This window comes from Canis lupus, chromosome 16 (genome assembly GCF_048164855.1).
Source record: "Canis lupus baileyi chromosome 16, mCanLup2.hap1, whole genome shotgun sequence".
NCBI classification, from domain to species: domain Eukaryota; kingdom Metazoa; phylum Chordata; class Mammalia; order Carnivora; family Canidae; genus Canis; species Canis lupus.
Genome location: NC_132853.1, coordinates 60,078,340 through 60,093,058, shown reverse-complemented (window position 1 = coordinate 60,093,058; position 14,719 = coordinate 60,078,340). Strand labels below are relative to the sequence as shown.

The window sequence follows — 14,719 nt, the reverse complement described above, 5'->3', positions numbered from 1 at the left end:
CCCACCTGCCCTACCTGCGGCCCCTTCTGCTTCTCTTCCTGGGCCGCGGACTCGGTGTCGCTTCAGGGCTGCAGAACCTGGCGTCAGGAGCCTGGCCCGAGTGGCTGCCCCCACCACCGCTGGTCACCATGGGTGTATTTCAGCCACAGGCAGCATGCAGGCAGCTGGGGGTGGGGGGGGACTCCCCCAACAGTGGCACCCACCATTCACTCCAGGGATGGAGGAGAGCCGGGGGCCCCACAGCCAGTTCTGGAGGGGAGTCGGGCCTGGGTGGGGTGGGGCGGAGAGCCCCCCAGAGCTGCCAGCAGGGGTGGGGAGGCCCAGGAGAGCCCCATCGGGGGGCATCTGCCTCCTCCTCCGCCGCAGGCCTCCCGCCCCCTCAGGCCCACAGATGACAAGCAGGCACAGGTAGGGCAGCCTGTTTATTGACCAGACACTGGGGAGCCACGGGCGGGGCGGGGGCCGTGCTCCCCTTCCAGCTACAGGCCGACGTCCTTCCCTGCCCCGAGGGCCGCGGCCCAGGGGCACCTCCGAAGCAACGGCCGGGGTCCAGCCCAGGCCAGGCTGCAGCGGGGCAGAGCTGGGCAGGTGAAGGCTTGCAGGGAGGGGAAGGTTCTTTCTCCGAGCGGGGAGCACGCAGACTGTTACAAAAGAGGGTCTGCGTGCGGGTGGGGAGCAGGGGCCCAGCGGGCAGCGGTGGGGGCCTGGCCGTCAGCTGAGGAGGGGTGCAGACCTGTCATTGGTCACGGTCGGCTTCAGCTGGACGCTGGCAAAGGGGTTCCTGAGAGAGGAGAGGAGAGTGGTTTTAGTGCCGGGACGGGCACCGTTGGGCACCGAACCACCTGGGCTGCCCAGGCCCCAGGGTCCCCAGCGGGAACCCGGAGCAGGGAGACCGTGGAGCCTGCTGGGGACAGCCAGGGATGGGCTCTGTGCACAGGGCCAGTTGACTGCCTGCGCCCCACGGCCAGGAGTCACTTCTTTCTCCAAAACCTGAGGCAGTCCTGAGGGAGCCTGTGTCCAGGTTTGGGGAGCCGCCGCCCCACGAGGCCAAGAGGACCCTCCACCTGCCCGTTTTTAGACATGCCACGGACACACACAGCTCAGCAGCTCACACAAACCCGGCCCATGCATCCCGGGGTCCCGGAAGGTGGCTGGGGGCAGACACGGGGCCTCGGCCGCCCCACACCAACAGGACACACACGGGGTGCACGCACACCGGCGGCCGTGGGCCAGCAGGGCTGGACCAGGGCTCAGCCACCTGTCAGTCCAGGGAGCTGCGCCCTCCCCTGCATGCCTGAGGCCACAGCTGACGGACAGACGGACTCGCCAGACAAGAGGTTGAGATGGGACAAGATGAGCACAGCAGAGGCCGGCACGCAGCCTGGTCCTCGCGGAAGCCTCCCCTCGGAGTCCCTAAGGGGCTCGGGGGGCCCTGCTTGGGCAGGGACAGCAGAGGACAGCGGGCTGGGCGTCATCAGGCGGCCCCAGGGGTGACAGCACAGATGGTACGAGGGACACGGAGGGCTCGGCACGGACAGGACTGCACCCCCGGCGAAGCACTTGGCTCTCAGGCCATTACCTGGGGCAGGGGTCGCCTCTGGCACAGCTGGGCTGGTGTCCACGGCAGCTGGGGGGCACATGGGCTGGGGGCCCCTCCCTGTGTTTTCTAAGACACTGAGATAACTCGGACGGAATTTTTAAAGGATAAACTAGGGAGAGCGGCCGACTTATTGGCGCACGGCTTCCACGTCTGCGCGGGGACAGAAGGATCCTGCTTGGCCCCGTGGCCCATGAGCTTCTTCTGATGTGGAGCGCGACGAGCCCGGCGTTCAAGGCCCTTCCCACCCCGCGAGCTCCCCCAGGCGTGCCAGTCTCTCCTGGCCGACGTGTGCAGACTGGCCGCAGCTCAGAGGCTCGGGGGGCAGCGGCCACCTCTGGCTCCCAAAGCCAGGTGTGCTGTGACAGCGATGTCTGCCCCAGGCCCTGCCACCGTGACTCGACTCTGGCTCCAGAAGGCGGCTCTGGCTCTGGGCCCTTGGCTGTCCCCAGCCGGGGTCAAGGCAGGGGGCGTCTGGGGGGCCGCAATGGGGCAGCTTTGTTCAGGTGGAGGTGGGGGTCGAGCAGCTCCCGTGCGGGGCCAAGCGGCTGTGGGCGGCACACCCGACTCCTGCCCTGGTCCCAGGGCCGGGGACCCAGCCGCAGCAGCTGGGGCCGGAGGGGGGCGGCAGGGTCAGAGAGGCCCCCCCCAGAGGGTGCCTGGCCTCCGATCCCCCTTTCTCATCTTCCCCAAAATTGAGTGCAGGGCACCGCGCCATCGACACCGCAGGTCCCGGGGGCCTCCTGCCTTTGGGGAAGATGGGGCTCAGCAGCTGCCCCAGGGTGGGCGCCCGGGTGAGCCCGGCAGGTCAACCCCCTGCTGACGCAACAGGACAAAATCCCAACCCAGGGCCCCCTGCACAGTCCCTGGCCCCGCGGACATCCGTCACTGCCGGGGGAGCCAACGTGTGACCACAAACCACCAAGATACAAGGAGGCTCCAGTCGCGCCGGCAAAGGGCGGCAGGGACCATCTGGATGGCAGGGTCTGCCCCAAGCCGGCCCCTCCCGTCCCCACGGGAGCACCCCCGCTGGGCCCCGGACGGGGCGGTCTACACTCGGCAGGGCAGGCCCAGGGCCACCGGTGCCGCCAGCTCCCTGCCCAGCCGGGCCCCTCCCCAGAGGCCGATCCAGCACCCGGTTAGCAGTCACGCTTCGGGGTGTCGCGGGGCACAGACCCTACAGCCCTACAGCTGAGGGGGGCCGAGCGCTACGGCCCAGCACCTCTCCACTTCAACCTCTCGCCGCGCACTCCGGGCGTCGCCTGTTCTGAGTCCACTACGTGAGGGTGAGCGAGAAACGTGATCGGAGAAGAGCAGCGTCGTTTCGGGGTGCGGTTCCCAGCCTTCTGTGGTTCTGGAGCAGAGGGAGCCCAGATTTCCACTTCATCCTCAACTTTCTCCTCTGGGGCCTGACTGGTCCCTGTGCCTCCGGGACGCCCACCCTCCCGGGGTGGAGTCCACTGTGTCCCGCCCCTCAGGGCCACACCCAGGGGGCACCTTGGCAGAGCAGGCAGGGGTGCCTCAAACTCCCCGGGGGCCCTGACACCCACCCCGGGTGACTCCTGGGCCAGGCCCAGTCTGTGGGGGATGCCCCGGCTCCCACGGGGGGCTGCAGCCCTGTGCCTGGGGGGCGGGCTGGGGCAGAGGCTGGGCTCCGTCCAGAGCCCTGGGGCCAAGGGGCAGCGGGGGTGGCAGGCGTAGGCCTCCTAAGGTCTCTTGGAAGAAGGAATCTAGAGGCAGGGAAGGCATTTCCATCCGCCCCGTCCCCAAATGTCAAGAGCATTTGTCTCCAGAATTCTCCAGAAGTTTCTCACGCTGCAGCTCAGATGTGGTGAGAGAAGAGAGTCCAGGGCTGTTGAAGCAGTCACTGCCCGTGGGGAGGAGCACATCACGGCGGTGCTCTGTGGGGTAGAGGATGCGGGCGCCAGCTTCGTGGGCAGGCTTCTCGGCGACGGGGTGGGGCAGGCACAGACGGGCCCTGGCCCGGAGCGCCGGGCTTCCCCTTGCTTGTTGTCGGGGCTTGCTTCCCTGGAGCCCGGCGGGAGGGGCCGGCACGGTCAGGCTGTGGGCAGTCAGCGAGGGCACCCGCACGCGGTGGCCGGAGGCCTGGTTTGCAAAGCCTGGTGCGGCCTCTACGCAGCCCAGACGGGGCGCAGCCGCCGTATCCACCTGCCTCGGCGGGCCTGGTGGTCCGACCCCAAGACCCACCCTGGTGTCCCCAGCCCCCCAAGAGGCCGCAGTACTCACCAGCCAGGGAGCCGGCCGGGCCGGGTGCGGGCCCGAGCCCACAGGGGAGTGTCTGAGTGGACACCGAGCCAGGGGAGCCCAAAGCTGGCCTCACAGCCCATCACCAGGCCTCGCCCCAACTGCGGCCGAAGCACCCCGCAGAGGCAGGAGAGGAACCCGGGCAGAGGGCCGGGGCCTGACCACGCGTAGGGGTGCGGGAGGTGCTGGGGCGCAGGGGGAGCAGCCAGTCAGGCCCGCAAGCTTCCAGACGGAGGGCGGAAATCCCAGAGCCCAAGGAGCAATCCAAGGAGAAGCGAAAGCCCAGGCCGGAGCGGGGCAGGCCCGGCAGACCGAGCAGCGCGGAGCTCGGGGCGACTTACTAAGTCTAGTGAGGGGCGGCTCAGAATCTGGCCACTTCCACTTCGGCGCTGCAAGGAAACACAGGGCTCCGTTGGTGGCGGGCGCAGGGGGCACGGCCGGGGCAGCCTAGCCCCGAGGCCACAGGACGCAGGCTGGCCTGCTGAGGCGCCCGGGCCCCGCAGCGGGCCTGGAAGGACGCGCCACACTCAGCTCAGTGCAAGAAATAAAACTTTTATTCAAACGACTGCAGTACAGGGCACAATTCAGATTAAAAAAAAAAAAAGAGGAAAGGAAACGAAAATATTTTGAGCACTTTACATCTTCATACAAGTGTCGCAGTTTTGTGTCTACATTCATCCACTGAGCATGGAATCCCCTGGATTTGAGATCTTTTAGCAAAATGAGCACACACCACGGAAGGCTCTCTCTACTGGGTCCACGTTCTGGCTTTGTTTTTTCCTCAAATATAAAATGGGTCCGTCTGTGTCTTGAGCTGCTTCTCTCGCGAACGCTCCCAGGAGAGCGGGCGGAGGGTTTTCTTAGATCACGTCAGAAAAAGCGTCCACAGCTTCACGGGGCTCCCGGGGCCGCGGCCTGGCTCCCTCCCCAGACTCAGGGTGTGAAGAGGCAAAACCAGTAGCCACGGAGTCCGGCGTGTCTGCTTCTGAAGTCACTGAGACACACGGACAGACGAGCGCGCTGGGGCAGGCCGGGCGGTGGGCCTGCTGCCCCCTCCCCAGGGCCGCCCGGGCCGGGGCTGTGGATCCCTCGGGCTGTGCGCCGCTTTCCAGGACGCTCGGGGCGGCGGGGGTGGGGTGGGGTGGGGTGTCTGCAGCTCTTTGGAAAGTCCGAGCGGCTGCAACTGCCCCCCCCCCCCTCCGCCGCGGAGGGCCCATGCCCTGGGGCCGCCCACTCTGTGCTGCACACGGGCCCTGGCGTCCGCGGGAAGAAGCGCTCAGGGGCCCGGCTGCGGGGCTGGGGGCCGTGGCCTCCCTCACAGGAGCAGCCAGCTTCCTCAGGAGGCCCCCCTGCTTGGCAAGACCCCTGGAGGGTGCGGCCCTCGGAGGGGCGCCTGCGGGCCGCGAGCCTCCCGACACAGATGCCAGCGTCCGCTGGGGGAGTCAGATGCAGGAGTAACAGTACGCACACCGGAGTCCATGCAGATCTGGTTTTGTTTTTCAGGAAAGAAAAGTCCTTTTCCTGTTTTGTTTTTTGTTTTTTTTTTCTGTTTTCTTTTTTTTCTTTATTCTTTTTTTTTTTTTTTTAAAGATTTTTCTTTTTCTTCAAACATTAGGCCTGGCTCGCGGTGAGCCTTCGACAAGGGACAGCGCGTCATGAACACGGCGGCCGCGGAGCAGAGGCAAGGACGCCTGCCCCCGCTGCCCCGCCAGCAGCTCCTGCCTGGCGGACACGCGGGGTGGGGGGCGTGTAAACACGGGGAGCAGAGATGGGGCAGCACCATGGACCCTGGGGGAACTCAGAGTCTGGGGTCACCATCAAAAGGCAGGACAGGGCAAGTGAGGAAGAAAAAGAACCCGAGAACAAACCAACGAGCGCAGAGGAGGGAACTGATGGAGGCCAGACAGGTGGGGGGGCTCTTCCGAGCAGCGGCTGCCCGTGGTCAGCGTCCTCACACTGTGGACACCAGCGTGCCGCTGCCGCTGTGAAACAAAGCACAGGACGCTGCCGGGCCGCACGCCTCTCCTGCAGCAGCTCCGCCAGCAGCTCGGGGGTAGCAGCCCAGCCCTCCGCGCCGCCCGGGCTGGTTCTGGGGATGGGAGCCCAGGGCCAGGCGCCCCCCTTGCTGCACCAGGAGGGAAGGGCAGGCGGGAGAGCAGCGGGACCAAGGGGCTTCCTGGAAGGCGGGGCCCCTGGGGCCACGCTGGGCTCCCGCGGGGAGGGCCCACTCCCACCCGCCCAGCTCTCCGGACCCCCAGGCAGTATCTGGGGCTTGGGCTGCTGCCTGAGACACCCGCCACGCAGACAGGGGAGAGAACGGGCGCCCGCCCGCCTGCCCGGACCCAGAGCGTGGCCTCCAGTCTCTGGCAGGCCCCACGGAGCAGGCCGTGGAGCGTCTGTGAGCGGAGCCGGCCCTGTCCACCCACCGCCCCCAACGACGCGTGTGAAACCCTTACCTGCTCACAGCCCGTGCTCCGTAGTCATCTAGACCCTGGGGAGGAAAAGCACCACGGGTCAGGCTGGGGTTCGCGGGGGGAGGTGGGGTCTGCAGGACAGGGGGCGGCCAGGCGGCTGTGCCCTACTGCAGCCGAGGGCACGGGGGACCCCTCCAAATGCCCAGCAGGGACAGCCCAGCTCCGCATCCAGCCAGTGGCAGACCGTGCATCGAGCGAGCTCACGCTCACGGGCACACGCCCGATGGGTCCTCTGGTGACCTCTCCACACACATCTCCTGGATGAGCACCAAGGCAGCTGAGCTCGGGCTTGCTTGGCACATCTCGGGGCAGGCAGGGGGGGCCTCCCGAGGACACCAGCCTGGGCCAGTCCCTGGATGGGACACGCCCCTGCACCCCGAAACACCAGCGGCAGCTTCCTGGCCTTGGGGGAGGTGCTGCCACCCCAGGAGGGAGAGCCCTGGCTGTGGGGCTGAGGGATGGGCTGTGGGCGCCACCTGGGGACACCCTCCTCGGTCACCTCAGTGCTAAAGCCAAAGCTGGACGATGGACACGGGAGTGGTGTGTGGTGGCCAGACCACACAGCTCAGCTGGCTGTGTCCTGGGCCCAGGCAGGGCTGGATGGCGCTGGGGCGTTGCCTAGGGCCCGTGCTTCTCCCAGGCTGGATGAGAACCCCCTTCCTGCTGCTGCCTGAGCACCAGCCCTAACCTCACCTTCTCTGGAAGCTTCCAGCCCAGGGCCTTAGCTCCACCCCCCAGTCGAGTCCTTCTCACTGCGCTTGTGCTCCTCCCGGGAAGGGGTGGGCAGGCCGCTCAGATGGTGCTGCGTGTGGCCCTCCCTGGACCTCACCCACCTCGGCCACCGCTCTCTGCAGCCCTGGGCAGGCCTGATCTGTGGGCGTCACCGCTGCCCGCGTCTTAGAGAAACTTCTTCTCACCCCTTGCAGGGGCTGGGAGCTCACCTTGGAGTCAAGGACTGGAAACCCCGCTCCTGACACCCCCCGGGAGACCAATGTTCCAGAACCTTGGGCTCCTACAGCCCTAGGAACCTGCCCATCCGCGCACACAGCCTGGCCTCACGTGGACTTCAGAACCACCATTGCGTGCTCGAGGGCTCCACTGGGACCCAGGCCCTGACCTCCTGCCTCTGGCCACTTGGTCCTGGGTCACCTGGGCATACGTGCCAGGCCCTGGCTCCCGAGGCCCCGAGACACAGCAACAAAACGGTTCTGGCCGCCTCCCAGGCCTCCGGTGCAAGTGCTCGTGTCCACACTCGGGCCTAGGAGCCCCACGGTCTGAGGCCACTGGTGCCCCCACCAGAGGGGAGGCTGGGCAGAGGGGCTGCGGAGTTCACCTGGGAGAAGGCAGGCACAGCCACGCTGTAGGGCCTCTGCTTGAAGGTACCGGCCGTCTGGGCAGGGAACGCACGGGATGACGTGCCGTAGTCGGGGGGCGGGAGGGCCAGGTCCTCCTTGTCCAGGAGGTTCCCCGTGCTGCTGCTCTTTCCCTGCTGCAGGCTGCGGAGATGGGGGTGCTCAGGGGCTGGCTCCACCCCTGCCCGGGACCCCGTGGGGCCCCCACCTTCCCCTTGGACCCTCGGAGAAGGCCTGGCGATGGGCTGCCCTGGAGGCCCAGGAGCAGCCTCACTGAGCCGTGAAACGGGGCCTGAAGGTGTGGCAGAGGGACTCCCACAGCCGTGCCCCCAGCCCTCCTGGTGCCACTCAGCCCCTCGGGAGGGCAAGGGAAGCCCCCACCCCACGGAACACCCGTGACCCCCCAGGCTCCCTGACTCCCGCCTCACAAAGCGCACTGCAGCCAAAACCTGGGGGCCTCCGACGCACAGCATGCTGGGCCGAGAAGGCACCAGAGCCCAGCCGAGCCGTCTGGGCCGAGAGCAGGGGCGGCTCGCAGAGCCGCACACCCACGGTGCCCTGTTCCCAAGCGGCCTCTGCAGAGCCAAGGGCCAGCGCCCTGGTCAGCAGGCTCACCTCATGTGCAATCTGTCGCCGCCGTCGCCGTCCAGAACCCGGGTGTAGGAGAAGGGAAACCAACCCCGCCTGCAAGAGAAGACAGGTGAGAGCGACCTGGGGCCCAAGAGCCCTAGTTCCCCGGCCCGCTGCAACCGTCTGGAGGGAAGGTGATCCCACATTCCAGGGAGACCCCAGACCCCAGCCTGCGCCCTGGGCACACACCCGGCCCTGAGCCCCCGCCCCGGACGGGAGGCTGCGGATCCCCGGCAGGAGGGCAGGGCTCCTGCGTCTGCAGCAGCCAGGGCTGGTTTCCGGCCACATGGCCCCAGCATCAGAGCAGCTGTCTGGAAGGCGGCAGATGCGCCCGGGAGCAAGGTGGCCTAGCGACCGCCCTGCCAGGATGGGGGCTGCTGGGGCTGCGGCAGCGCTCCGACCAGCCCCTCCCTGGCCAAGGCGGGGGCGTCTCCCATCTCGCCAGCAGCCACAACCGGATGACAGTAGCGGGGGCACGGCCCCGCGGTCGAGCGAGAGCGAGAGGCTGGCAGGGCCTCTGTGTCACACGTGTTAAGGAAACCGTGAAGACGCGGCTCCGGGGACACAACAGCGTGACCTCTGGAACCCCAGCACTCGGGCTGGTCAGAGGAGCCTTGGGGGCAGCAGGAAGCCTTGGGGTGGACGGTGGGCCTCGGCCAACTGGGAAGCCACAGCCCTGACAGCGGCGGGGGGGGAGGGGGAAGGGGGCGGTGCCTGACGGGCTGTGTGCACGTGTGGGGCTCTGGGCCAAGTGGGTGACGCAGGGCAGGGTGGGCAACGGGCTGCTGAGCGACGGTGGGGCTGGGGCTTGGACAGAAGCCGTCACGTCTGTGCCGCGGGGACCGACTGAAAATGCTCAGTGGGAAACAGTCGGGGAAGGACCCCGAGCCGCCAGGACGTCTGAGGGCCTTGGGGCCGGGGGCAGGCGTCCCGAGCACAGCAGAACGCAGGGCAGGCTGCCCGCCCTGACACCCCGACGGCCGGCTAAGAGGGTGCGGCCGGTGGACGCTTACATTTTGGTCTTCTCGCTCTCGCCGTAGTGCCAGCCGTCCCGGGCCTCAGGCACCAGCAGGGTGATGAGGTCTCCCTCCTTGAAGCTCAGCAGGGTGCTGTTGTCCCCGGCCGCGTGGGAGAAGATGGCTTTCACTCGCATGCGGCCGTTGCGCTCCAGGCCAGCCGCCATGGAGCTGGAGCGCGGCAGGGTCTTGTTCTCAGCTGCAGGAGGACAGGCAGGAGTGAGGGGCTGTGCCGGTCCTCCTGTCAGCTCGGCTGCCCCGGGGGCGGGGCGGGGCTGGTGGGGGCCCTGCCTTTGGACGTCAGAGTCAGAGGCACATGGGGCTGCAGACCTGCCGCAGCAGGTGTGGGGAGCTCGGGGCCTGGGTCTCGGCTCCCCCGCCTGCTCATCACTGACCCTTGAGCTGGGGGACGCGTGGGGTGCCGCCCACGGGAGCTGGGGGGGGGCTGTTCCACCCTCCCCTGCAGCCCCGCGGTGTCCCCCCTACAGCCCGCCACTCGCCAGAGGCCTAACGGGAGGCGGGGGGAGCCAGGCGACGCCTGAGGATACAGGACAGAAATCTCAAAGGGGGTCAAGGTGCCACCCAAGAGCACGCACACACTCGGGGCCCGGGGGCCTCCCCAACCTCCCCTGGGTGTGACACGACCACCCGGGGCTGGGGGCACGTCCAAGCCCTTACTGGCTGCGTAGCTGTTCTTCGGAGCCACGCTTTTGCGCACGGGGAGCGTGTTGGAGTAGGAGTCGCTCAGCTTGCTCTGTGACTGTGGAGGAGACGAGGTCTTGGGCTGGGCGGCCTTGCGGTCGGCCCAGGGGCTGTAGTCTTCGCCATCTGGGCCCGAGACGCCATTCATGACGGGCGTGCTCTCCTGGGCAGACAGCCGCTGTGGGGAAGAGGCGGGGGGTGGGGGGGGGGCGGCGGCGCGGGAGGGCCTGGTCAGGCGAGGCTGGCTTGGAGACCCCTCAGCCCAGCCACCCCGGTGCAGGGTGGGGGGGCATCTTTCCACACCCAGAAAGCTTGCTGGAAGCTGCAGACTCACCCCCACAAACGGGGCCAGCTCAGGGGGCACCGGCAGGGGCTTGGCCCCCGGGATGGGGTCTGAGATGACCAGGCTGGACTTGGAAGCCGACAGGGCGCTGGGGAGGACGGAGCCGTTACTGCTGGCCATCTGCTGCATCAGCTGCACCGCGCGGTCTGGGATCTTGTTGGGGTCGGCGCAGGCCTGCTGCCATAGTGGCAGTTTCTGTGCCAGCAGCTCCTTGCCCTGCAGCAGAGGAAGCAGGGAGGGCAGGGGCAGGGTCAGGGCTGGCCGGGGAGGGGGCCGTACCTGTCAAGCCTGATGGCTGCTCTTCACCAGGTGGGGACACACAGCCAGAGTGGCCACCTGTGAGCCCTGCCCGCTGGCCCCTGGGAGGGCTGGGCTGTAGCAGTGAGCCAGGCAGTCATGAGGCCACCAGGGCTCAGATGACACCAAGGTCCAAGCTGGGCAGGGGCCACCGAAGAAGGAAAAGGAAGAAGGAAAAGGGGACGATGGCCCAGTAGCCATGCAGCTGACTGACGCACCGTGGGTGACCTCGAGGCCCTGGGGATCCTGGCCACAGGCAGGCCAAGCTGCAGGGGGTGCAGGACGGCAGGACCCACCAGGCAGTACCCGGTAGATGCAGGATGCTAACTGTCCCTGCCCCCAACCCAGGGGCCCAGAGCCCAGCTGTCCCTCTGCGTGCACTGGGCCTGCGATCAGCTCGGCCGGCCTAACAGGATGAGGAAGCCAGGGGTCTGGTTGGGAGGCACCAGCCTGAGGTTCCCTGTAGCCCACCCGGGTCTGGTGCCTCCTGCATGAGCCTGTCCAGGGCCTGGGGGGCTGTGCCCTCCCCTCTCCCATCTGGCCGAAGTGGCACATGACCTTCATCCCACTGCAGAGCCTGGAGCTCCCCTGGGTGGCTTGCTCCCCAGCTCAGGGCCTCCCCAAAGGCGGTCTGGCCCTCGTGGCCTCTCTCCACTTCTGACCTGGGTCTGGGCAGGGAGGGGGCGTCTGTGTGGGAAAGCAGGGAGAAGCGAGGAGAAGGCCCTCTGAGTGGTTCAGACCAGGGCCCAACAAGCCATGGCCTGAGGGCTGGCCCCCGTTCTGTAACGTACCCCGTCTGTCCCTAGTCGGGCTGCTTCTGCGCTACAGCAAAACCCAAAGTGTTACCTGCACCCAGGCTGAGATAACTGGTTGACAAATCTGGGTGGTGGTGACAAGAGGCCTACAGGGACGCGGCACCCAAAGGAGGCAAGCCCAGGTCTGTGACCCTCGAAAGGGCTCCCTGTTGGGGGCGGCGGCCCAGCCCAGGGCTCCCACCTGGTGACGAAGCCCGTCCGTGGGGCTGGGACACACCTGCCAGGGAGACGCCTGGGGGCCCTCGGGCCTCTCTCACCTGGCTCGGGAGGGCTGCGTCCAGCCCCTGGGGGTGGGGGGGGAGCACCAGGGCCTTGGCAACAACCCTGCCTCCGTGCGCCTGCAGCACTGGGGAGTCCTGACCTGCCATGGGGCCTGGTGCCACCAGAGGGCGCGGGTGCCCACAGCGAGCCGGTGTGTGTGGGCGGGGCCACCTCTGCAGCTCCCAGCTCCCAGCTGCAGGCACCGCACAGAGCTCCTGGCAAGGCTGGCTTGGTGCCCCAGGGAGCCCTCCCAGCCCCCACAGGGGACGCACGTCCTTGCACTGTCCTCACCCCGCACCTGTGGCCGGGCCCTCAGGAAGGCCAGGAGGCAGAGCCTCTGCGCAGGGAGGGCGGCTCCCCTTCCCAGTCCAGGCTGGGTGAGCAGAGAGCAAGTCTCCGGTCAAGCACACGTGCGTGAATGTGCATTCACACTGCTGATCCACCGGCCCGTTCGTGGAGAAAGGATGTGAATGCGGCTGCCTAGGCAGGCCCTCTGAGCTCCTGGAAGGTTCTGGAGTGCTCCCTCCCTGGCTCCTGACTACAGACTATGCACAGAGGCCTGTTCCTGCAGGGGAGCCAGCCCCAGGGGCGACACCACCCCTACAAGGGGTTTCCCTGGCACCCAAGCCATCCCCAAGGAACCAGCCTCCAGCCACTGTCCTCAAAACAACAGCCGGCAGCTTCTAACCAAAGCCTCAAAGGTCCCCGCGGCATCTGGCTGGTGACTCTTGCTACTCGCACGCCGTCCCCCGGGACGACCCCAAACGCTCGGTATTACTTTGATCCCGCTCCACGGGGAGCGGCCCGCGCAGCGAGCACCCCCACCTTGGAGTGGTAGGCGGCCGAGTTCTTGGCCACGGCGCACTGCTTCTCCACCAGGAAGCAGAACCTCCTCCTCTCCTCGGTCAGGGCCGTCTTGTAGCCGTCCGACACGTAGTTCTCCAGCTCGCCCTGCTTGTTGCTGATGGCGTCGATGTACTGGGGGCGGAGAGAGCGGGCGACACGCGTGAGCAGACGGGACACCAGGGGCCACGCCCAGCTCTGGGCGCCCCAGGCCCCCCACCCCCGCAGCCATGCCCACGCCGGCGCAGACCCTGCTGGCAGATTGTCGGTGAGGCCCTGGAGGCATCGTGGCGCCTCCCGCGGTGCTGATCCAAGCATCTGAAGCCGCCCTGACGGCGGCCGGGAAAGCTCACCCGGCACGACGTGTGTGAGAATGACTAATTCACACCCAAATCCTGCGGGGGTGGCCAGAGAATGCAGGAGACATTGCTTGAGGCCGGGGCACGCTGGAACAGTCGGATTTGCAGGCTGGAAACTTTGGGTAACAAAACACCCTCAAGCCGTAGGCAGCCGTCGCGGGGGGTGGGGGCACCCAGACGCACCGCTCGGGGACCGCCGTGCCCCTGCCTGGGTGTGTGCGCGTGTGATAGGGCCCGCAGGGTCCCGGCGCCTCTCCCCTGCACCCTCCGCCCCGGGTTGCTGCCCTGTGCGGCCCTGGGCTCTCCTGTGCCCCCCGCAGGCCCTGCCTAGAGGGCGCCTCCCCCACGGCTCTGACTCAGCCTGGGGGGCGGTGCTGAGCCCAGGTGGGCGCCGGGAGGAGGAGGTGCACAGAACGGGATGTTCCTGCCGCCTCCCTTCCCTTCCGGGCAGCGCTGCCGGAGGGGCGAGCACCCGCCTGTGGGTGTGGCTTGTCCCCCGCGGCCACCGTGCAAGCTGGGTGCAGGCTGGGTGCAGGCTGGAAGCAGCCACACTACCCCACTCCCTGTGAGGCCTGCCCCCAAGACCCGGGCCCCCCACCCCTGGGGACCACACGGCTACCCACGCAGAGCTCCACTGCCCCCTTGGGGAGGACGGTTACCGGGACTCCCCATCATCCGCCCACCGTCCGCAGCCCCAAGCAACAGGCCCACCCCCCGTGCCTGAGGGGACCCAGGACGGCTCTTGGGGACCAAACCCCCCTTCCCCTGTGGCCACCCCCGCCCCGTGGCCACACACCTCCCTCACCTCCCCCCCCCCTTCCCTGAGCTGCCTGAAGACTTTTCTCCTGGTTATGAAACGTGCGCCTACCAGCACCTCCCCTGCACCGTGGCTCTTCCCCAGGCAGGGGAGCAGGCCTGGCGCTTGGCGGTGCCCCGGGAGACGGCGGGGGGGGGGGCTGCTGGGCACAGCTGCACTTCACGGGGGCGATTCCAGCTGTGGCCGTGGAAGGGGGCCTTCCCAGGGGAGGACGGGACAGCCCGGATGGACGCACACCCCCAGGGCCCCATCCTCAGCATTGGCACAATGCTCCGTGGCTTCTGCGCCCTCCCCACCCGGGCCGTCAGGGACACCGCCGTCGCCCTACAGGCCTCAACCACCCACAGCAAGGGCACCTTCCTCGACGCCACTCACCGGCTCAGCCCAGTGCCCACGAGCCCCTTCGGGGGGCGGCCTCAGGATGAGGGGTTTAACCCCCAGGGAGGCCCCCAACCCACCCTCTCCTGGTGCCACCACCTCCCGCTGTCCCAGGGGCTGCTCTAGCGTCCCCACCAACTGGCTGGGGGCTGGGGGAGGGCCAGGCTAACCACGATGGGCTGCCCGCCTCGTGCAGGGAGGCCCAGGGAAGACCGCCCAGAGCAATGGCCTCCACGCTAGCTGTCACCTACGGGGAGGAGAGGGACCACTGAAAGGTCAGTACGGGACGGCGTGGAAACCGGGACGTGGGGCCCCCTGGGTCTGCCCGCCCAAGCACCGAGCACAGCTCCTTCCAACCCCAGCCCTCGAGCTGCCCCGTGGTCCCACCTGCATGCGGTTTCTGGGTTTTTAGGCTGTGGCACATCTTCGCCAGCGGTGTGCCCCGCTCCCAGGAGTGGAGAGGAACGGTGCCAGGCCATGCGGTGTGGGGCACTGGCCTCATTTCGGGGCCTGGCAGCCTCCACGCCGGGGAGGGAGGGGAGTTTTATTTTTAAGATTTCCATTTACTTA

The 14,719-nt window shown here is 67.8% G+C and overlaps 1 protein-coding gene across 8 annotated transcripts in view; it reads right to left on the bottom strand.

The window, feature by feature from the left end:
* Nucleotides 1–409: 409 nt before the first annotated feature.
* The window catches only part of BAIAP2 (BAR/IMD domain containing adaptor protein 2), a 58,306-nt gene continuing 43,996 nt past the window's right edge, over nt 410–14,719 (bottom strand). For 2 of the 8 annotated variants that reach the window (XM_072781931.1, XM_072781936.1), the window contains 8 exons: nt 12,578–12,730; nt 10,371–10,595; nt 10,013–10,214; nt 9,332–9,533; nt 8,304–8,372; nt 7,670–7,832; nt 6,319–6,353; nt 410–781 (listed from right to left, as the gene is read on the bottom strand). In XM_072781931.1, coding sequence (XP_072638032.1) covers nt 712–781; nt 6,319–6,353; nt 7,670–7,832; nt 8,304–8,372; nt 9,332–9,533; nt 10,013–10,214; nt 10,371–10,595; nt 12,578–12,730 — 1,119 coding nt within the window. In that variant the 3' untranslated portion in view covers nt 410–711. Of the gene's footprint in view, nt 782–1,579; nt 3,626–4,203; nt 4,252–4,394; nt 5,845–6,318; nt 6,354–7,669; nt 7,833–8,303; nt 8,373–9,331; nt 9,534–10,012; nt 10,215–10,370; nt 10,596–12,577; nt 12,731–14,719 lie in introns of those variants that run through there. The other 6 variants (XR_012009395.1, XR_012009396.1, XM_072781933.1 and 3 more) reach the window with 6 other exon arrangements.